Source organism: Eubalaena glacialis, chromosome 7, assembly GCF_028564815.1.
Source record: "Eubalaena glacialis isolate mEubGla1 chromosome 7, mEubGla1.1.hap2.+ XY, whole genome shotgun sequence".
NCBI classification, from domain to species: domain Eukaryota; kingdom Metazoa; phylum Chordata; class Mammalia; order Artiodactyla; family Balaenidae; genus Eubalaena; species Eubalaena glacialis.
The window spans coordinates 12,635,669-12,659,511 of NC_083722.1; the positions used below are offsets into that span (position 1 = coordinate 12,635,669).

The 23,843-nt window shown below is 47.2% G+C and overlaps 1 protein-coding gene across 1 annotated transcript in view; it reads left to right on the plus strand.

The window, feature by feature from the left end:
* Positions 1 to 1,610: 1,610 nt before the first annotated feature.
* GMPR (guanosine monophosphate reductase) overlaps positions 1,611 to 23,843 on the plus strand; it is a 42,175-nt gene continuing 19,942 nt past the window's right edge. Inside the window, exons 1-5 of the mRNA XM_061195754.1 lie at positions 1,611 to 1,874; positions 8,463 to 8,582; positions 10,778 to 10,861; positions 13,896 to 14,069; positions 23,135 to 23,216. Of these exons, the coding sequence (XP_061051737.1) occupies positions 1,788 to 1,874; positions 8,463 to 8,582; positions 10,778 to 10,861; positions 13,896 to 14,069; positions 23,135 to 23,216 (547 nt within the window). The 5' untranslated portion in view covers positions 1,611 to 1,787. The remainder of the gene's footprint in view (positions 1,875 to 8,462; positions 8,583 to 10,777; positions 10,862 to 13,895; positions 14,070 to 23,134; positions 23,217 to 23,843) is intronic.

The window sequence follows — 23,843 nt, forward strand, 5'->3', positions numbered from 1 at the left end:
AATAAGGTTAGTTTCTTTTCCCTCTTGGGAGAATCATTTTTAAATAACCATACCATAGAATAATTATATTTTACTTTTATTTTGTTTTTAATTAGGAACTTAAGATCAGAATTAAGTTCCCTTTCATGACTTTGAAAATAAGCGGCCCAGCTGGCAGCCTCACAACGATTCAATAAGGGTCAGAAATATCTCGTCTGCTCAACTAATTGTGGCAACTTTCATTCTCTCCCAGATAACCTTCGTTTCCTTTCATGAACTTCAAGAACTTCTTGTGGGACAAAGATGATGAGAGCAAGTGGGATGGCTAAGAATTTTATCATTTGCAGAATTTGTATTAAATGAATATTTTGATGTGTCTTTATGGTCAGTCGTACCAAATATGAGTTCATTGAGAACAGGTCGAGCCTACAGACAACTGAAGAAAATGAAAGGTGATCCCTGCCTTTGTGCAGTTAGCAATCTAGTTTGAGGATATAAAGCATAAAGCACATAATGTAACGTGTGACCCCAAATAAATAGCTACCACTTAATTGAGTAACTATGGGAGACACACACACACAATTTAATTCTCCCAAAAACCTGGGAGAGGTTAGCATTAAACGTTTTTCTTCACCTTTTAACTCATGAGAAAACTGAGGTTTAGAGAAATTAAGTGACCCCCCCAAGGTCATCCAGCTAGAAAGTGGTGGGGTCAGGTTTTGAACCCAGGCAGAGAGAGGTCCCAGGACAAAAGCAGCTTTAGCTAACGTTGTAGTAAGTTTTAAGGGCTGAGAGATTTATATTTAACTTTACTGAGACCTTGGCCAAGTTATTTCCTTTATACGGTCCTCATTTGCCTTATCTGCAAACCGGCTCCTTCATTTGGGTTGCTGTGGAGTGAACGAACAGGTGCAGGCCGAGCACTTAAGCATGTTTCTAATGCATAATCACGGCTCCGTGTGGTCAACAAGTGAGTTAAGAGTAAACTGACATCACCCATAACTCTCAGAGGGACTCGGGTCCCTCGAATCCCAGGATCTGCGCTGACTACAGACATCACGCTTTTATACAAACAAACCAACCCCTGAAATCCAAAGGGAATTCAAAAATGGCCTCAACAAGCCCACTGCTGCTAAATAGATTCACCTGCCCACTCTCTTTTCCTAATTCGATCCAACTTCCCAGGGATTTCTTAGTTTTTGGCACATGAGAGGTGTGACTCAGCACCTGACGGGCGCACGGGGCTTGAAATTAGAGAAAGGAGAAGCGAAGCCTCTCAAGGGGAGGACTTTTCCTCGGGTAAGGCGGTCACATGCCCAGTCTCCCTATAGAGGACGTCGGTGACAGACAAGACGGTGTGCATTCCCCCTCCTTCCCAATCCCCGCCACTTCGGTCATCGCGATGAGCAAGGCCGTCAACAGGGGCGGGCGGTGGTTAAAAATGTCACACAAGTGGGCTTCTTAGCATCTGTCTGGTCTGTCCCCAACTCGTCGGTCCACCCCCTCCCCCGTCCCCTGGGCCCCGGCCGGGGGTGGGGGGCGGGCGGCGGGGGCGGGGAGCGGGGCCGGGGCGGAGCCCCCAGGGCGCGGGGGCGGGCCAAGCGCGGCTGCAGGTGTCGGCAGGCCTTAAGGGCGCGGCGTGCACGCCCGGCCGAGGACCCGCCGCGGCACAGCAAGCCCCGCGTGCCCGCCGCCCCGCCCCCTTTCCCCACGCCCCCGCAAGCCCCGGCTGCTCCCGCCCCCCAGCCCGTGCCGCAGGGAGGAGCTGCGGGCTCCCGGCGCGCCGGTCCGAGCGCGCCGCCGGCGCCATGCCCCGCATAGATGCCGACCTCAAGCTAGACTTCAAGGATGTCCTGCTCCGACCCAAGCGAAGCAGCCTCAAGAGCCGAGCCGAGGTGGGATCTTTTGCCCGAGTGGCGCGGGGGAGGCGGGTGCAAGGCGCTGGGATGTGCCAGCCTTGCCAGCTTTTCTGTGTGTCTGGAGATGGATGGGACGCTGACCCCCTTTGCCCTCCTCACCACTGTAGAAGGGGAAAGGCAGCTGGTTCCCTGCCAGGACAGGAGGTGTCTTTAAGGGGTCCGACTCCGGCCTAAAATTCTAAATCCGTCCGGTCGGGTGGGCGAGGGGAAGCACACAATAGAACTAGACCCCAGAGGAGCGAAGACCAAGGGGCCAACTGACTTAGAGAGGATGGCGGCGGGGGGGGGGGTACACAGAGCAGAGAAGAAGTATAAAGGGAGAGGAGATTTTGGGGCAGTGTCTCTCAGTGCGGGGAACTCTGGCTGCTTTAGTAACAGGTCCAGCAATGGAATTTTTTAAAAACGTCTGCAAAACAGGGAGACGCCGGGGCAAAAGTTCAGGGTTTACTTTCTGCGTTTCAGTGGATTTCTGGGAGTGGGGCTGCGGACCTGTGCCTGATGGCACCCACTTACTGGACCGCTTCAGTCCAGCCCAGCGTTTGGGAAGCTGGGAGCACTGGGGTGCGGGAGTAGGGGTGGAGGCGTTTTTGCTGGTCCTGCCTTAATGAGAGCAAAGCCTGAGGAACAGGTGGAGACCAGACTGGACATAGCCAGGGAGGGGGGCAGGAGGAAGGTCAAGCCGTGAAGGATAAACTAGTTGCACACAAAGGCAGAGTCCCCCGGAGTCGTGTATCCCGGTGACCGTGGCTTTGCGTGGCGGGCTGAGAGCCGGAGCCGAAGGTGAGGAAACTGCTGGGTCTGGAAGCGGGGGCTGCAGAAGTAAACAGCAGGAGGCTGAGCCAGCGTACTGCTTCATCCGCCCTGCTCCCAGGACCATAAATAAATCCCCTTGCGAGGCCCTGGGCTGCCTGCCGGTGCCCCCGCCTGACTCCTAACTGCAGTGCCTGGTGCTGCCAGCTGAGGGCTTGTTTGAATTAAGGAAGCCTGCTGCTGCTTTAGCCAATGACCAGGCCCTCCCAACTCACCTTCTCAAGCAGGAGGGTTGGCAGCTGGAGCCAGGACTGGAAGAGGCGAGGAATGATTAACCCTTATCCCCCTGGATTGCTCAACTCGGTTCCTGTCCTCTGTTGTGTCCTTTCGGGTGCTAAAGAGCGAGGCAGAGGCTTAGAACAATAAACAGCTGGGATGGCAGGCCTTGGTCTCCTCCTGAAGTCTAAGCGGTAGCTGGTACCTGAGTCCAGGCCAAGATGAGATGTGGGGATTCTGGGCAGACTAGTAATTTGTTGGCCTCAATAGTCTAAATATTCACAATTCACTTAGTAGAGAGAAACTTATCTTAAGAAAAGTTATATGTTTAAAACAAGGATATATTATGTGTATTTTCTGAGGCAGGAAACCTCTTGTGAAGGTAAAACTCAGGATTTATGTAATAAAATGAATTACTCTTTCCCAGGGAATCGTATGACGTTGTCGTGCATCATTTGGTTTCGTAATTTGGGCTGATTGAAAGTGTTAATGTCCCGGCTTCCCATGACACCTTGCAGTCTACATGTACACATAGCAGTGAGATCTCTGTGTCCTTGAGAAGTGTTTTCATATTTCCACGTTTGCCAGTTCCCTGCCTGGAAACCTGAGTTAACTGGCGTTGCCTTTCCATTTGGTTCCCGTCACCGTTTAGCTGCCTGCTGGCCACCCCCTATCACCTGGCTGCCTGCTTCAGTGATGTTGAGGATCTAGGTGGACCTCTAATCCCCTCTCAAGGTCTTCTCAGTTTGCTTGTGGATGCCTGAAATTTCTTGTAAGCAGATGAAAACTTTGCGTTGTACGACCAGATAGAATCCTAAATGTATGCCCCCAGGCAGGAGGATACCTGAGTGTAAATTTGAAACTAAATGGTAAATGACCGGACTTTGAGCCTAACCAGAGAGCAGATCTGAGTGGTGCCAGGAGAGAAAACACTGGAGCCGGGAGAGAAAGCATACCCTGTGAAAGCAGAGTCTGGCTGGGAAGGGAGAGTTATGACAACTGACAAGATTTATCACTGCAGCAGTTTTGCTAAGAGCTGGGCCTGCTGCTGGATCATCAGGCAGTGAGCAGGAAATGGAGAGAAAGGCAGAGTGCCCTTCCACTCAGAAGTTTAGTGCTCCTGCAAGGGCATTTCCACAAGTGTCACATAAAATGAATTTGAGGTCAGCTCCCAGAGGCGAAGGCTACAGGTGGAGGTGGCCCAGGTCGCCTTCCTGTGGTTGTAACAGATGGGCAGTCTCCGCACTGTGCGTCCATTGCCCACGCTCACGTCTTCACAAGGCTTTGGGCCACAGGAATAAAGGGCCACAGGGCTGCGTGGGAGCATTTGGGTAATCTTTTCAGAGGAAGTGACATGTTTGTCGATTGGGCAAGAACTTTGTCTTTCTTTGACACACTGGGGAGGTGACATCATCCCTTGACTCCCTGAGCATTTTCTTCCTCGGGAGCCATTTCTTGTTCCAGTGTCCCACCCTAGCCCTTAAGCTAGGAAGATTTGTTAAAAAACCACAAACTTAACACAACCATAACTTTGGAAGTCAGACAGTGGAGGAAAATTGGCCACTTACTTGTCCTGGGACAGAGAAGACATGCCCTGACGAGCTATCCGTCTCCTTAAGACTCCATAGTCGTTTTTTCACCAGTAGTCCAGTGAGAAATGGACCAGTTCTGGTGAGTTCTGGTCCAGCTTCAGTGGACGGCAGGCTGGCCCAAGGGGAATGAGACCATGGCAGAGTAGAGAGAATATCGGCTGGGTTCTTCCAAGCTCTGAGCTAGTTATTTTATTACCTGGGCTCTGTATTAGTTTCCTGGGGCTGCCGTAACAAAGTACTGCAGACTGAGTGACTTACACAACAGAAATTTATTGTCTCGCAGTTCCTTCTGAGGGCTGTGAGGGAGAAGAATCTTCCACGCCTCTCTCCTGCCTTCGGGTTGTTTACACATAACCTTGGTGTTCCTTGGCTTGTAGATGCGTCATTCTGATCTCTGCCTTCCTCTTCAGTCAGCATTCTCCCTTTCTGTGTGTCTCTGTCCAAATTTCCCCTTTTTATAAGAACACCAGTCATACTGGAATGGGGCCCACCCTAATGACCTCATCTTACCTTGATTATCCACAAAGACCCTATCTCCAAGTAAGGTCACATGCACAGGTACTGATGGTTGGTATTTCAATACCTTTTGGGTATTGAGACAGTTCAAACCGTAACAGCTTCTGTAAATTTTGCTCTGTAACATTGGAGGGTTTGATGAGGCTTGCTCTTAATGCATCAGAATCACCTAGGGAGACACTCCAAAATACACATATGGTCTCCAACACAAAGGTTCTGATTTATTAAGTTTGGGGTGGCCTGAGCATGTGTATTTGGGAGTCATCCCACCGTGATTCTGGTGTGCACACAGACTGACCACCGGAGCCTTTGCATTTGTGGAACCCCGTGGCTCTCTGGTAGTGTGTGGCTGCATGCGCATCTCTGAATCCTGACACCTGATGGTGAAACTTCCAGGGGACCGAGCATGTTCAGAGGGCCGGGCTGGGGCCCACCATGCATTGCCCTGAAAGGCTGGGGTCCAAAACAATATCATCCTTACCCCTTAGCCAGACATTAATTTATTCCACCCTTTTTGAGCCACTAGGACCACAGAGATGAAAGGCATTGCCCCTACGCTTCGACTTACAGTCTACAGGTGAGACAGATAAAGCAATTCTCTTATTAGATTATTCATTAACAGCACCAGCCCTAGATTTAGGGAAAAGAGGCCCCTGCCCCGGGCTCCGCTTCTGCTCCCCTGTCCCCTCCTCACTGGACAGAGCTGAGGGCTGGGCCTTTCCCTCTAGGCCATGCTCCAGATACTCAGGATCCTGGATTTCCTGCCCAAATGATTTCGAGCTGATTCCAAGGCCTGCACGGGGGGCCTCTTCCCCAGGTGTGTTTCCCAAGGGCCAGCCTTGCTGCCGATATGCTCGCCTCTAACCTCAGAGAGTGGCCAGGTGACCGCTGTTGGTGGGGATGGACGTGTGTGCATGGAGCTTAGTGTGCAGACTGGGGTGTCTGTGTGTGCCCAGAAGGATGTGCGTGGGAAGAGACGGGCCAGGGCTGGCTCCCATGACACCATGTTCTGGTGCTTTCCAGGTCATTCATGAAATTGTGTTGTAAAGGTAGGAGGATAGAACAAAATTTGTGTAGCAGCTTCTTACACGTTGCTCATAACGTTGAGATGTTTAGAAACGTGGCAGGTGGGCCTCTATTTGTATTTCGGGGCCCCCAAATGTTGGGCTGCAGGACTATGACGAAGGCATGTTTAAAGAACAGCAGAAACATGTATTATTGAGGTGGGGGAGGGGTGGCTTATTACTTTATGTGCCCTTTCAAACCAGGCTTAGCAGAGAGAGTTTGGAGGTGCTATATTTGGTGCATGGACCAGCTGTGGCAGATTAAGTGCCAAGTTTTGTTTCTGGTGGCTAGAATATTTAAAATATTTCTCTCCGTGAACAACTGGTCGTCTCGGGTGTGTGTGTGTCTGTGTCCTTCCGTCTGTGTGGATAAGGTCGGGGAAGGTATTTTATTTCTCGTTCCTAGAATTAAGGATCGCATAGACTCCGCCGTATGCAGGAGAGTAGAAATGAGGGGAAGAGTTCATTGCCAAGGCTGACCTTTTCCATGGAGAACTGTTTTGGAGCACCAAGAAAAACCCACTCTGAGCTCAGCTGGGTGCAGAGCGTAGCAGCCCTCCCCAGGCTTCTTGGGAGGAGTATAAGTAATTTGAGACCAAGGAATTCCGATTGTTTTAAGCCTGCAAAGCCAAAATGTCAGCACGCCATTAGCAGCCCAGAAGGCTGCTAATAGATCCCTTCAGTTATCTTTCAGGATGCAGATCGAACTTGCTTCACTGAAGTAGAACCAAGGATGGTAATGAAGGAAGTGGGGAAAGGGTTGAGATGCCTTCCACAAGTGCTCCCGCAGTGACAGCATCTCATTTCGCCTCACCGATTGCTGTTTAAGGCCAGTGCCGCCATATTTATGACCTCGTCAGCCCAGGAAGCCTTCTGGGTGTGGAGGAGCAAGAGGTGTGAAAAGGACCTGAGGTGTCCCCTGGCGTTTTGACATGTTGATGGCAAGGTGAAAGTTACCTCCAATGAAAAAATAGGAGAAGCCTCTAGATAAATACTGGTAGGAAATGATTACTGCCGCTGTCCTCAATCAGCCAGGATTAATGTAGGTCCAAATTCTTGCAGAAGCTTAAGAGTTACACCTGTGTTTGGCCTGCCGGTTCTCCTTGGGGAAGTGCCCCTTTCCAGGAGGGGCTGTATCCCTCAGGGTCCCGCTGAGGAAACGAACATTGCTGCATATTTAAAACAGGAAATTTAATACAAGGCATTGTGACACAGCTGAGATGCCGGATGGAATACTGAGGGACCCCAGAGATTGGCAGCAGACAACCCACTCCCGAAGGGGAGGATCCCAAGGCCTGGGATCACTCTGTGAGCTGGAACCAAGACCGTGCAGGCCAAGGCAGAGGGGGCGTCTGGGAGAACTACTCTGACTTCACCCAGGACCATCTCCCCCACTGTCTTCCCATGTCCCACCAGTGACCCCATTGCCCAAACCCAGCCAGAAACCAGCCTGGGAAGTGGAGCCTGCTGGGGGGTGGGGAGGGGGGCTTGGGATAAGAGCAGAGCAGGGGAAGGATGAGCATTGCATCTGTGCGTATACAGGCCCGGGATCTGCCCTGGGTCGAAGAAGTGATTTCGATTCTGCTAGCTCTTGGCCAGCGCCTGGCCCTACCCATTGCTTTTGCTGAGCCCACCTTCCTGGCCTAGCTCTCGTTCTGGATTCCTGTCGCTTGAGTTAGTCATAAATACCCTGAGGTTGGAGTTATGGTAGAATTGGAGCTGTTTGCAAGTCAGAGGAACAAGTGGTTATGTGCACAGACATGGCTGCAATGTCCTTCCTCCTGGCTCTTTGAAAGATGCTGATAGTTACAAAATAGCTGAGAAGGTTGAAAGGCTAAGGGATTTATGGGTTGCAGCTGACTGCAGGGTGAATTTGGATTGCCTGGTTCTCTCGGAAGGTGAGAATTAAAGGGAGGGCCTTGGTTAGCAGGGAAGAGTGGAGTGGATTTTCCCAGAAGGGGAACTGTCCCTCCAGTGCTTGGAAGTGGGGAAAGGTGACTTGTATGTGGGTGTTTCGGACTAGGATGAACCAGGCTGGGGACAGAAGGTGGCAGGGGGATGGGAGAGGCTGTTGAAGCAGGGAGCTTTTGATTTGGAGGCTGGGCTTGATGGCAGAACATGCAGTGCCTTGTACTGGTGCTTGAGGATTGTAAGGAGCCCGGTTCAGTTTTTGCACCTGGATAACAACCCATGACTCCATTTCCTCAGGGACTCACCTGTCTTTGGAACCCCTGGCCCAACCCCTAAGAGAATCCAGGGACCGAGGGACATACACTTCCTTTGTGTCCTTTCCACTTGCTCCAAACTCTAGAATTTCTACCGAAATCACATGAAGAGCCAAGGACTTCTTTTCCCTTTTGCAATAGGTGGATCTTGAGCGAACCTTCACATTTCGGAACTCGAAGCAGACCTACTCGGGGATTCCCATCATTGTGGCCAACATGGACACCGTGGGGACGTTTGAGATGGCAGTGGTGATGTCACAGGTAGGACGGTGGGCTTTTTCCCTCTGAGAAGCACACAGGACAGGTGGTCAGTAGCCCACCCTGGACTTGCTCAGACACAGGGAAGAGGAGAAAAGTGAGACACTTCAGGTCATTTGCTGTGGCCGAACTATTTGGTTCTGAGTCTTCTCAAACTTCTTTTTCTCTCTTCCATCAGAAGGTGGATGGAGTCTGGACTTTGCCTTCAGGGAGATGGTCTAGATCTGCATCCATTTCTTTCTTGAAAATGCTCGTGATCCTTTTGGAAATTAGAGACACAAGAAGAAGTTGGACATTGTGCCATATTATACAGTTAGATGAGCGTTGTATTAATAGAAGAGTGACAGCACCTTTAAAATGAAGACAGAACCTCTTCGTCTGTTCTGTAGCATTTATTACATCATTATGGAGAAAACTTAGGTGCCAAGCACTGATTGTAATGTGTATGATGTGGTCACAGCTCACACAGGTGGGTTCCTTATACAGATGAGGAAACCGAGGCAGAGAAGGAGAGGAGAGGTCACTTGGCTCAAGGCATTTAGGCAGGTAGTCACTGAGCCAAGATTTCAAACTCAGACTGACTCCAGAATAAGGGATTTGTCTCCCAACTTACACCGACAGATACTAGTACAAGCTCAGGGTCCCTTGAGCCAGCTGCTGTCTCATTTCCTGTAAAGGGGGTAGCTAGTGCCCTGGCTTTAGAAAAATAAAAACAAAGTTATTTGTGGGCAAAACCTTCATCTCACACATCTGTGTCTGCATTTGTGTCCGAGGTTCAGTGCATTTATTCATCATAGATGTGAAATGTCTGCTTCTGATGCGCAGAGTATGTGCATCTATTTCCGTAGCTAATGCCTGCCAAGTGAAAAGATAAATCCAATTAGTTGAAAGAGCTTCTTGCTGTGGACAGCATGTCTAACCTCGGGAGGTGCTGGGATTCATTATTAGCCCGTGATTAGAAGGAAGATTTTCAAACAAATTATGAAGTCACAAAATGGAGTAGGGGGTGGTCTGTCTGAGTCCAGGATCAGTTGCCTCGTCTGTCCGCCCTTAGCCCCCAACGAGCTTTGGGCCAGAGGCTAATAAATTAATTGCAAAAGGAATTTGTATTTTTTGCTCCCTATCTTTTCCCTCCCTCTCCTGTGATCAGCCGTTGCTCCTAATGAATTATGTGTTTGCATAAAAATGCATGGAATCAGGGAGCAATAAATAGCCCTGATGAGTTCACATATCAGATTACTAGCCCATGAAGAACGGAGAACTTGCTGTGCTCTCCCCATGTGCACAGGAAAGACTCCCCATGAATGAGACAGTGGGCACTGAAATAGCTAATCATGTGCGGGTCCTACGAATCCTCCATTTCTAAGATCTACTGAGTTAGTGTCTTGCATTAATAAAGTCGTAGAATTTTAGGAGAGGGGACTGAGAGAAGTTAGGAATGAGGCCCTGATACAGGAGGAGGAGCCTGGGTTCTGCATTCAGATTTGAGTTTGATTCTGGCCTTTGCCCATTTTTGGCCAAGCGATTGTTAAATTTCTTAAACTTAAGTTTCTTAAGCCCCATCTCTGCCCACGAAACTACTATTGCTATACAAAGTTCTGAGAAGTACGTGAAATAATGTATGCGAAGCGCTTGCCCAAAGTAGGTATTCGGTAAACGCTTGCTGGGTTGATAGTCATAGATTTAGGATTATGATTTATGTACTTCCCTCCCTCAAGAATACCAACTGCCTGATGGGTTTAGCTTTTAGCAGGAAATGTTTAGATTGTGAACCCAAAGAAAAGCTTTCAGGTAGAAGTTGAGGTTCTTTTGGGTTGAGTAAGCATAACTTTGCCTTCAGGCTGCCCTGCTGATGAGCAGGGGACCAGCCCTCTGTGCTGCTCTTGGCCTCAGCCAAGTGTGGGCTGCCCAGGGCTCTGAGAATTCTCCCTTATTCCACCCTCCTGCCTCCTGGCGTTGCCTCCTAAATCTTGAATGCTGTGTTGTCTGATCAGATTAGAGTGGAAAACACATTTTGTGATTTCCCTAGTTACACTTTCATCTGTTTGGGCCTCCTAGGAGCATATTCAAAGCAAATTAAGCATGAAGGGCTGGAACACCGGATGCTTTTGTATTGGTGGATCACCCTCGCCATATGGAGGAAGGGGGAGTGGAACTCCCTTGACTTCTCATCCTAATGGTGCTGTTTTACTTCCTAGCACTCCATGCTTACAGCAATTCACAAGCATTACACCCTGGATGACTGGAAGCTCTTTGTCGCTAATCACCCAGAATGCCTGCAGGTATGACTCCACCCTGGTTATAAATTACATTTGTTGCAGGGGGAAGAAAATCTCTTTTTTTTTTCCATTTTTGTTTTATTTATTTTATTTTTTTAAACATCTTTTTTGGAGTATAATTGCTTTACAGTGGTGTGTTAGTTTCTGTTTTATAACAAAGTGAATCAGCTATACATATACATATATCCCCATTATCTCCTCCCTCTTGCATCTCCCTTCCACCCTCCCTATTCCACCCCTCTAGATGGTCACAAAGCACCGAGCTGATCTCCCTGTGCTATGTGGCCACTAGCTAGCTATTTTACATTTGGTAGTGTATATATGTCCATGCTACTCGGAAGAAAATCTTTAGGGTTGTCAAAAGGATTTGAATTGGCAGCAGATAGACACACAGAGTCCCAGGGAGAAACTTGGGGAAGGCAATAGTGGTCCCCCAGCCGTTGATCATTGCCAGGAAGCCTGTACTGTATTCTTTTTAAAAAACATTAGGGTTTACCTGCAAGGAATATCTTTTTTCCCTTGAGAAATGAAGTGTTCTATCATGAGAACTTGCAGAGGACCTGGCAGTGTTTCCTTCCGGGGAACGGGTCCATTCTAAACGTGCCTTTTGACCAGAAAAGACACCTAATTATAGCAAGTTGTTATAATTGGAGCTGAATATAATGGAGCGGAATAAACAGTAGCCCTCCAAGATGGCTTTAATCAAAAAGACAGATAATAAAAAGTGTTGGCGTGGATGTGGAGAAATTGGAATCCTCCTACATTGCTGGTGGGAATGTAAAATGGTGCAGCTGCTTTGGAAAACAGTTTGGCAGTTCCTCAGAAGGTTCAACATAAGAGTTCCCATATTACTTAGCAATTCTGTTCCTAGTATAGACCCAACAGATACAGAACTATATGTTCACACAAAACCTTGTACACAAATGTTCACAGTAGCATTATTCATGATAGCCAAAAGGTGGAAACAATCCAAATGTCCATCAAGTGATGAATGAGTTAACGAAATCTGGTATATCCATACAATGGAATATTCAGCAGTGAAAGGGAATGAAATATTGATTCATGCTACAACATGGATGAATCTTAAACATTTTACCAAGTGAAAAAGCCAGACACAAAAGGCTGTGTACATGATTATGTTTACATGAAATGTCCAGAATAAGCAAACCTGTAGAGACAGAGACAGAAAGTAGATTAGTGGTTGCCTAAGGCTGTGGAATGAGAGGTTTGAGGGTGAGGGCTAAAGGGTGTGGGAATTTCTTTTCGGGGTGATGAAATGTTCTAAAATTGATTGTGGTGATGGTTGCACAACTCCAAAAATACTAAAACCATTGAATTGTGCAGTTTCAAAGGTGAATTGTTTTTGACTATATCTCAGTAACACTGTTACTGGAAAAAAAAAAAAAAGCAGTTTGAAAATAACAAAAGCCCCAATAGAACACACCAGACTTTGATCCTGGCACACTTGAATGGTTCTACGTCAATGCCATAGAGGAATCTCTGCATTTAGATGCTTTTCTACATGGTGAGATCATCTGTGATTGGAAAATGACTTCATATTGTACTGTTTGAAGTTACACTGGCTTCTTTTTTTTTTTTTTTCCTGTGCCTTGACTATGTGTGGATTTTGATTGGGGAGAAAGTGGTTTCAGAGATAAAATAGTTCTGGCTCACTAGTGGGTCCTTCCTTTTTGCCATATTTTATTCTAATGGATTATCTCTGTTTCACCTTGTTCCCCTCTTCTCTGGATGAAGTTTGGGGAGCATGAGTTTCCAGCAGTGCATTATTCATCAGAACCTTGGCTTTTTCATTACCAAGTGTGGTCATTTCACTTACTGCCCCACTCCCACCAAATTAGAGCTCATTAAAAAGGGAACATGGTACAAACTCGGTGGCACTGAGAGAAACTAACCAATCTTGAGTTTCACCTGCTAAACTTTAACAGAAATGAAGGAGAAAATGAAAATGGTAGCAGAACTCAGTGGGAAGGAAAGAACGTGTGGATTTGGGGCACAGGAGGAGTGAAAATTGGAGTGAATATGTATCACATTACCAGTCTGCTTACATTCAGTATCTGAGTTGTAGCTACATGGTTGTGATCTGGGGGGAATAACAAAGGATTTTAAGATATGTCCCTCATCTGTGGCTTATAGTTTAGAGATATGAGTTAGAATATAAACATTATATAAATTTATAAAATATAAATATCTCATAAAAGGTGAGATGCCGACTCTGGCCACAATCCCATGGGTTAGTTTTGTTGAGGCATAAATTACTAAAATCCAAAGAGCAGATTTTGAGAGGAGCAGAGGGGTGGGTTGGAGAGCACCAGTGCTGAGGAGGTTGCGGGAGAGGGTGTCACGGAGGAGGCTGTGCTGGCTTCAGATGTAAACACGTCCCAGTGCAGATGGGAAGGATCCTTTCGGGGCTCGTTCATTCTCGCACTTTGGGACATTTTGCCTTTTGAATGGAGACACTAAGACTTGTAGCAACCCATGCAGGTTACGATTTGCATGTTGTGATAATGTTGCATCGGGAGTGAAAAGGAAAACAGGAAGGAGTTTTATCAGAGGGGTTTTAGACATCTTTCCCTCCTTCTTCCTGCCCCCTAAGCGAGATGCTCAGGGTGATGGCCACGGCTTTGGCATGAGGAACCTGAGCAGACCGGCCACCCTGGCTCCCTTTACCTCTCCTCTCCTCCTGGAGGAGAATTTGCACCAGCGGCTCCACAGTTCCGAGTTCCACGTGGAGAGCTTGAAGAAATGAAACAAGAGCCAGGCACGAGATTCTGTGGCTGAGGTCCAGGGCTCAGGATATGTGCAGTTTAATGGTGGGAAAGACAGCAGAGTCAGTTTAGGTAGCTGAAGAAGTGAATCTCGTTTACCTCTGCTGCTGCATGTTTCTTGAGCCGGTCCACTGTGTGTCTGTTTGATCAGGGTGAACCTCAGAGGGTCAGGGTACTGTGCCCAGAACAGGCGCGTGGATGGAGGCAGGGTTACTGTTCGTGTCTTACGCCTCTTGGTTTGTTTGATACAGCATATAGCCGTGAGTTCGGGCAGTGGGAAGAATGATCTGGAAAAGATGAGCAGCATCCTGGAAGCTGTGCCGCAGGTTAAGTTTATTTGCCTGGATGTGGCCAATGGATACTCAGAACATTTTGTGGAATTCGTGAAGCTCGTCCGGGCCAGATTTCCAGAACACACCATTATGGTAGGTATGGTGGGATGACCTCCTCTGGATGGGGAAGCAGAGAAGACGTCTGTGGGGTGTCCGGGGAGCTGTGTTCTCTTCGGAGCTTTTGGTGCCTTCTTCTTAGCAGACTAGTTGAGAATCAGCAGGAAAAGGAGAGGCAGCAGCTATGAAGATCTGAAAACTGGCTCTGCTCTAAAAAAAAAAAACATAAAATCCAGATCAGTGCCATAGGGTGTTGGCTCTTTGTCTCTGCTAAATATCATCAAGTGTTTCTTACCATGTGAGACCGTTAAACCAAGGTCTGTGTCACTGCTTAACAAAGGGTATATTTTTAAAAATGAAAACATAACTGGCTTTCTGTTTAACATATTTATGTCATCTCTGCGCCAGTCTCCTTGCCAGTAGAAAACTGCTGTAAGAGTTGAAATCCACAATGTGAGCACTTCAGAATAGTCAACAATTATTTGCAAATCAGTTGGTGCCTTGTTTTATCTAACATCTTTATTTTTGACTTTTCCTGCCTTTTGGGGGGTATTTTCCTAATTGTTAACACCTTCGCTAGTTAGAATGTGTATCTCTTATTGCTGGGAAACATAGATTTACAGAAAAATGAATTAGAAGCTTTAGGGTTAAATTTGGGCTTTTGGAAAATCTATATTGTAATTGTGTGTCTTTACTAGTCTTAATTAACATGGCAATTATTGATTGACCCCTAGATAATTTACCTAACTCTCCTTCTACAAATTTTTTTGAACCCAGTTTTCTTTTTCTTTTCTTTTTTAAATTTGTTTTACTGAAGTATAGTTGATTTACAATGTATTAATTTCTGCTGTACGGCAAAGTGATTCAGTTATATATACATATATTCTTTTTCATATTTTCCATTATGGTTTACCACAGGATATTGAGTATAGTTCCCTGTGCTATACAGTAGGATCTTGTTGTTTATTCATTCTGTATATAAAGTTTGCATCTGCTAATCCCAAACTCCCAGTCTATCCCTCCCCAACTCCCCCTCCCCCTCCCCCTGGGCAACCACAAGTCTGTTCTCCGTGTCTTCCTTTTACAAATTTTTAATTTAATTTCTCCTCACATTTCATCATTTTAAGGAAGTTGGGAGACAGGAATTAGTATTTCTGCTGATGGAGTTGAATCATCTGTTAAGGATTTCCAAAAATTTTTAAGTATTTTTATGCTTTCCAGTCATGTGAGAAGAAAGCATCAAGAATTGTCCCAAGGTCAACCAGCTGTACCGTGTCTGAGTTGGGTGGGAAACAGCAAGATTCATTTCACACACACACACACACACACACACACACACACACACACACACACACACACACACACACACACACACCCGCCCCACATAATAATGCTGCCAGCATTGTCGTGTTTTTGATAATAGGAACACCGTTTGCTGAATACCCGTGATTCAGGAGGCTTACCTTTGTTCTTTCTCTTCTTTACAACATCTCTGTAAAGAGCAGGAACTGTTGTCCCAAGTTTACCACAGAGGAGAAATCCTATTTCCTGATTCTTTGACTGTGGGATTTTCACAGGGTCATACCCACGTTGAGTGACAGAGCTAGGATTTGAGGTCAGGTTGGTCAGAATTCAAAGTCCAGGCTCTGGAGACCTGTTAACATGCTCTGTCCTTGTTAGCTTTAGTGATGAAGCTCCCTCCTTCCACTAGGCTTGCTTCCCAGTTCTGGGGTGGGGAGGTTGATCTTCTTCGGGCTCGTGCTGTTGGGTGATGAAGTTACCTTCTGTCACGTTCCAGTGATGCATACGTATCTAGTCACGAGGCCTCAGCTGACTCTGCTGCCCCTCATCATCTGTGGAAACTGAGAGACGAGAAAGCTGGCCTCCTGGGAGGGCAGAAGCCCCCTGCCCTCAGATGGGACCTGGTAGCCCTACAGGCATTTGGTATTAAACATAAACTGTGCAGTGATGACTGGGATGGTAAAAAGAGCAGGACAAATATTTGAGCAGGAGAGGTGTCCTTCCTTGATTCCTTCTGGTGAGCAGGGGTTGCTGTTGACATTGCTTCTGATCTGAGGTGGTGGGATCTGGGTCTTTCCAGATCTTTCCAGTTCACCTCCAGTGTTCTAATTGCTCTGGAGTTACAAGGGAGCAATAAACTGGGGAAGCTGCCCTTTACACCTGTTGGCATTTGAGGGTATAGGAGTGAGTCAAAGGGTTAGGAATCAGAAATGACACTTATTTAATGAAGGAACTTAGTGGCTCCACTTTTTTGTCTTTGATAATTCACATATTCAGTTGCGAAATATGACATACATACAGACAAGTGCTTAAAACATGGATGTTTAATAAATAGTCATAAAAGAAGCAGCCCTTCAGCATACCTGTGCTCAGCAGCCCCTGCTCCCACCTCAGACGAAAGCCCCCATCCTGCCTGGTGCTCATTTCCTTCCTGTGTGTCCCCAGTTTTGCCATCTACTGATGCATTCCTAAACAACACTTTAATTTTGCCTATTTTTGAACCTTATATAAATGGCGATCCTACCCAGAAAATCTTCTGGGTTTTCTTTGGCTCTGTAGTACACTGAGATGTACCCATGTCGTTTCGTGGTAGCTGGGCGGTAATACACTGTTCCTGGAAGGAATCTTAATCCCGCTTCCCAGACGCCTCCCTTGCCCTCGACCTCTCGCTCCGCTTTGCTGCTGGTTGTCCCACCGTTAACATCGCTGAGTGCCCCTGAAGTTGGTGTGGCCACATGAGCTGAACCATGTCGGGGACATCGCCTACCTTCTGAATCTCATTCTCCTCCCCTGTGAAAAGGAGGTTGAGGATAAAAATGATTGGAGCACTTTTGGGGGGATCAGATGGGCTGATGTTTTGTTAAGGGTGTGGTGGTCAGTCACACAGTGGTGTGTCGTGGTGAGTACCGTTGAGGGCACGTGCTCTGGGAACGGAGCCGGAGGTGGAAGGCTGACGGAGAAGAAGAGTCGGAGTGGGTTGGGGGGTTTTTGTTTTAAGAAGAGGGAGAAAATGTGTCCCACTTGTTTAAACAAGGGTAGTGATAGCAGAAATCGCCTGGAGCCCCAGAGCTTCCATTGCATGGTCCACCCAGTTGGCTGTGAGTTTTAACTCACAGCTGGCTGTGCATAGGGCTGAGCGAGCTGCTTGTTGTGGAGCCGGGGAGCCTGGGTTCCAGCCCCAGGGAGACGGGCGGGGCAGGGAAAGGGCATCGTGGCCAGTGCAGGGCCTGGGGGTTGCTGGGGTGTGGGGAGTGAGGCAGGGAGGGGGAGATTGACGCAGAGTTCCCAAGGACCCCCGGGCAGCCACCAATGGCAGGTGCCTCTGCAGCGCCTGCCGGCTGCCCAGGGAATATGCTCTTGTTGTTCGTGTTGGTTTCCCCAGCCATGAGCAGGAGCCTTCGGCGAGGTAGGTGTGTCTTCCTCAGCCGTGCTTTGCCTGCACTGACCCCTGAGATCTGTGATTCACTTGGAAACCTCCGGTACTCGTATGTCCTTGGTGTTTAGGAAGATAATTTCTCTCATGGCTCCTGGAGGCGTTGAGAGGATGCATTTGTCCAGTGTTTGGAAACGGAAAGGTATATAACACGGGTGCTGGGTGCTATTGTGATGGTTACACTGCAGTGAACCGAAGCGCAGCTCAGAAGTGTTGTTGGTAGAGGCTGGCGATTCCCGGGTGTCTGCATCAGGGGCGAGGGCTTGTTGCTTCTGGTGCCCAGCACATCCTGGATTTACGTGGACCCTTTTTTCTCGTCTTTCACCTAAGGCAAGCACCGCCACAGGTCGAGAGGGGGGAAGCGGGGATTTTTAGAAAATGTCATTGGCACAAAAGGGTCCTGTGAAGATGCTGGGTGTGAGAAGAGTGTGACAAGTCCTCTGGGCCTTTGCCTGGTGGCTTTCACAGAGGAAAGGGAATGATGTGTTCTTGGGTGTGTTCCAGGTACTGTGGAAAAAAGGCACTAGCGTGGACCAGGCACTTCTCTTTTAATAATAACTCGTCCTTGTGTAAGATAAAGGCACCTGTTGTACTTTAATTGATGGGAAACTTCATCTCGGTTCAAGAAATTTTTGAGGGTCACGCAGCCAGTGAGAGGTGGGCCTGGGGTTCAGCGCCTGTCCCCGGGGCCTGGCATCTCTCCTTTATACCGTGCTGCGGCCCGGCCACCTGCCAGTGCAGGCTCATTGGGATGCAGAGGTCCCTACGTTGGGTCTGGGAAGTGCCTTTGTGCTGGTGGCTTGCTCTTTTTTTTTTAAAGATTTTTTTGATGTGGACCATTTTTAAAGTCCTTATTGAATTTGTTACAATATTGCTTCTGTTTTTATGTTTTGGTTTTTTGGCCGCAAGGCATGTGGGATCTTAGCTCCCCGACCAGGGATCGAACCCACACCCCCTGCATTGGAAGGTGAAATCTTAAACACTGGACTGCCAGGGAAGTCCCTGGCGGCTCTTTCTGATCTGGTCCTGAGGACATAGACCCGTGACACCTAATCTGTTCAGATGAGACTAGCTCTGCTCCCCTGGGGAATGCCAAGTCAGCCACCATTGGCCGATCCCCAGGTAGCCACTGGCACGTCCTTGGCATTTCCACGTGTGGCCAGCGGCTCAGACACCTGCCTGGGTTCTTTCTCCAGCTGTCATGGTCAGACAAGGTTCTGAGCCCCGTGGAGGCCCTGCCCGCTCTGTGCCTCTTCCCGAGAGGCGGACGCCCTTCAGTGTTCCTCACAGGTGTCGACCATGGGCAGCTGAATGTACCTCCTTGAAGCACAAGGGCCCTCTCAGGCCGAGTTACCTGGATTTTGTTTTCACCCTCTTTCTGGAACTGGTGTGAACTGAAACTGCGGCAGAAGCTATGACAGGCCTCAGAGAGTCAGCCGATGTTTGTCTCTGAGAGTCATACAGTAAACTCAGTTTCTTGTGCCGTGAAAGGTGGTTATTGCCCTGATAGCATCTCCTAGTCCCTGGTTGCACGGGTAAGTAAAGGGACACCTTCGTGGGCCTGGGAGAAGGCTCTGGCATTAATGTTCCAGCACCTTCTATTAGGTGTTGGCCCCCAGGCCAGATCCAGTCTGCTGACCTCTGCCTTAGATCATTCTGCAGAAAAGATTTTTCTTGGCAAAAGGCCTCAGAGGAGCTGGTAGAAAGTGGGTAGAGAAGTTATTGTTTCATGGTTATGAAATTTCAGTTTAGGGTGATGAAAAAGTTCTGGAGATGGATATTGAACTTTCTTTATAAACCTTACCGTGACAACGATGGGTGGGTCTGATCAGTCCCGCTTTATAGCAGGATATATGCAGACTCAGAGTTGAAGCTCTTTTCTTAAAATTTCATGGCGAGTGGGAGGGCCATCGTTCAACCCCAGGGCTTTCTGAACTTATTTTGCCATAGATGTCTGGGTCTAAAGGAAAGCTGGAGGACTTGGTGCTGGTTCTTGCCCAGAGGACTTTTAAAAATGCTCCAGAAGTACTTGAAAGGTTTGTTTTGTCCCTTTTTATGCCTTTTTCCTGGACCCTCATACCTGTCCTGGACATGGAGGAGCCAGAGGGGCGCCTGGACAGGGCTTGGCCTCCCCGGGAAGAGGGGTTGCCTAGCGGAAATCTCCACTTGCCTGCTTTGGGGCCCAGCTGAGGGTCTGTAAGCTTCTGTTTTGTCCTGGCTGCCCGGTCATGACCGAGCCGGACCTGCTGCCACGTGCGGTCATGTTCTGAGCCTCTGGTATCCGCTGCCCACAGGAGCTGCTTCAGCCAAGATAAGCCGACTCCTTGCTAATCACCCCCTGCCAACTTCCCCCTCCCTGAGCCCGCAGGCTGCCTGGGCCATGGGCTGGGCTTTCCCCGGAGCCCGACGGCGCTCCCCTGGCCACTCTCATTTCTGAATTTGTCTTTTCCTTTCTGCCCTTATTTTTGCCCTTCTTGGTTTCAAACTTGAACAGACAGATTTTGTTCCTGCAAGTGGACACTCACCATCCTCTCCTGGTCATCTGCATTCTTGTTGTGTGGTCCTCAGGCTGGAAGCCTTCCGTAATCACTCTGGGTTTTTCCACGCTCAGCCCTCTCTGCTATGACTGCGTCTGACCACTGGTTCAGGATCCCGCAGGCAGTTCAGGGGACACGGGGACACCTGGGGGAGCTTCTGGGCTCTTAAAATAGCATCAGCTTCCTCCATGCTTTTAAACCTACTTTGACCTCATATGGTTGTACCTGGTATGTTCATCCTGAGCTGATTTGAATTAATTTATTTGGTGTAAAGTAGGCCCTTTTAAAATCAAATGGTTCGTAGGAGGCATCAGGTTTGAGGGGGGGGGGAATCCACAATGAAAATGAAACCTTGTAGGGAGCTTAGAGTAGCTTCTTTTAAGTGTTTTATTTTAACTTATTTTTATTTTTTAAATTAACTTTAATTTTATTTTTAAAATATATTTTGAATTTTTAGCAAGTCAACCAGGGAGGAAGAATGAGGGCATCTTGTTTCTTGGGTTCCTAAGTTCTTTTTTTCTTTTAAAATTTATTTATTTATTTATTTTTGGCTGCGTTGGGTCTTCGTTGCTGCGTGAGGGCTTTCTCTAGTTGCGGCGAGTGGGGGCTACTGTTCGTTGCGGTGCGCGGGCTTCTCATTGCGGTGGCTTCTCTTGTTGGGGAGCATGGGCTCTAGGCGCGTGGGCTTCAGTAGTTGTGGCACGCAGGCTTCAGTAGTTGTGGCTCACGGGCTCTAGAGCGCAGGCTCAGTAGTTGTGGCGCGTGGGCTTAGTTGCTCTGCGGCATGTGGGATCTTCCCCGGGCCAGGGCTCGAACCTGTGTCCCCTGCGTTGGCAGGAGGACTCTCAACCTCTGAGCCACCAGGGAAGTCCCCTACTAAGTTCTTTTTGAGGTTCAGAGTTCATGCTGGTCCTGTGCTTAAGGAAAAACACCCTAAAAAAAAAAATCACATTTAATTATAAAAGTAATGCAATTTCTACTGTCAAATCCAGGAAATTGTAAAGAAGAATGATTAATAACAGTCAGAATATTTCTTCACCTAGACGTAATTTGTCAGCATTCTGGTGTATGTTTTCATCTACACCTATGCTTGTCTAACAAAATTGAGATCTTACTATTTCTTTCTGTTTCCCCTAACATTATACTGAAAGCATTTAAGCATTTTCCCATGGCATCAAACCAATCTTGAAAACATCACATGGATGGGTCATAGATTGTCGAACCATTCCCATTTTGGGGACTATATTTGCAGGTTTGCACTGTTACAAATAATACATCTATGTAGTTAAATCTTTGACCTCATTTGTGATTACTGCCTTGAGAGAAAATCCTGGAAGTTATTGGATCAAAGGATATACATACTTTTGCATTTCTCTACATGGACAAATTGCTTTCTGGGAAAATTTGTTCTGGAGTAGACATTCCACCGGCAGAGAATGAGTGTCTGTTTTCTCTTCAGTGTTTAGTCTTTATAATCATTGATAATTTAAGTGAAAAGTGGTACCTCGCTGGTATCTTCATTTAAATTTGATTACTAGTGAGGTTGAACACTTTCCCTATGTTTTTGGCCACTTTTATTTCTTTCATTAGTTTGTTCATGTCTTTTGGCAGTTATTCTGTGAGGTGGTAGCATTTTTCTTGTAGATTGGGAAGAGCTCTTGTAATGTTAGTAACCCTTTGTCATAATTGCAGATATTTTTCTCCACCAGGCTGCTTATTAGTTTTGTTGATTATATGTATGAGTGTGTGTGCTTATATGTACACAGGTTTTTAATTTTCATATAGATGGATCTATCTTTATATATTTTTTGTTTTATGCTTATTACAAGTATTCAAAGTTTTCTTCTAAATCTGGGAGACAACTTTTAATTTAACTCATTAATCCATTTGAAGCTTATTTTGGTGCAAAGTATGAGTAATAATCTGTATCTTTTTCCAAAAGATCCCTTTCCCCAGCTCTGTCTATTGAAATACTGTTCTTTCCTCAATGACATGTAAGGCCATCTTTATCATGTACTATATTCTCGTATGTTCCCGTCCTTTTTCTGGGCTATCTGTCATTTTCCATTATCAGATGCTGTTCGAATTAAAGTAACTTTGAGCCCTCCTCATTGTCCTTTTCCAAAGATCCTTTTATACAAAGTTAAAAGTCACTTTGTCTAGGTGGAGAAAGAAATACTCCCTCTGGGAATCAATTCAGCAAAAAGACACTTGGGGCTTCAATGCCAAAGAATCAGTCGCGCAAGTTAGGGATGCATTTCCCAAAATAAGACTTTGCATAGTTGTGAAAATTTAAACAGGCATCTTGCCAAGTATCCTATGTACCAGCTGAAGGATCCACAGGGCAGTGAGTTGTAACAAAAAGGGCTATTTTTGTGTTCCCAGACTCCTGCCGTGAAAGAACATATACTATTTCCAAACCAGATGCATCCTTCTGGTCTTTAGATTCTGCCACTTCCTGGCTTATATGTTTATTAGGACCACAGCTTCATGTTGTTCTGCAAATGATGTACGTTCCAGTGCTGTTGGGTTTGTCTGCCCTTTCATATCTCGGTGGGAACCACTGACCCTACAGTGGGATACCCAGGTATTTTCCCAACTGTGAGATGACCAGTAGTTCTCTAATCCTGGGTTCCATAGAAATTCCTCAGGGGTTTTACAGACTGTGAACAAATAAAGATTTTAATCAGCAGAGAGAGTGTTTCATTGCTTATTTTATGTATTTGGGTTCTCTGTAAGATTTTGTTTTGTCCATCACTGATATGTTCAATAAGCCCTGACCTAGATAGTCTAAGGTCTCTTGGAGTTCTGAAGTCATGTAATTCTGTAGTTCCTCATGCTGTCAGCTCACCCAGAGGTAGCCCCGGGTGTCCAATTCTGTGTGCTTGTTAATAGAGAAGAAAGGAAACCTGGAGAATACTCTAGCCCACCAATTTCAGACTGAATGTCGATTGGCCCATTGTTTTCTCCCATTTTTTCTTTTGTCCCCCGGCTGCCTGGTGGCTTCAGAACATGCTCCCCCTTATCTTCAGGTGTGGGGTTCCTCCATCACTTACCTTTGTTCCACCAGGAGTAGTTCATGATCTCGAGCTGTATGCTTTCTGTCCCAGGCAGGGAACGTGGTGACGGGAGAGATGGTGGAAGAGCTTATTCTTTCAGGAGCAGATATAATCAAAGTGGGCATTGGACCAGGTAAGACTTGCTGGGAGCACAGCAGGGGGTGTGTGGCGGGGAGAGAATTGGGATCTGGGGCTTGGAGGGACCGGAGATGCCCAGAAGGTACCCCATGAATGATCCATCCACAGGTTTAAAGCACATTTCTTTTGGAAGTATCATTGAGCTCCTGATCAGAAGAGGCTCCTGAATAGAAATATCATTGAGCTGCTTTCTGATGCCTCTGGGGAAGTTCTGAATGAACTTGAATGTGGTTCGAATGAGCTCTTGGTTTCAGAACATTAACGTGGAAGAAAAGAATGAGGTCTCATGAATGATCCTATTCACCTTGAAGAGGAAGGTGAAGGGTGGAGAATCCATGGGGACAAGTTTATGTGAATGTTTGAGGGACCCCAAACATTGCAAATAGGCATGCAGCTGTGAGGTCACATTCGAACTTGACTTATGGCTTAGGCAGTTATCATCTTTGGCTCCTCACCTGGTACATATGCATCTCAGATTTTGCAGCATCCTCCCGGGCCTTCTCTCCCAGGATTGCCATTGGCATTTTGAACTGAGGAACGAGGAGGAACCTTTCTATCCTATACTGGGCGGTTCCATTTTCTCTTGGGGCCACTTGATGCTGGCCTTCCCCTTTGGCCAGAT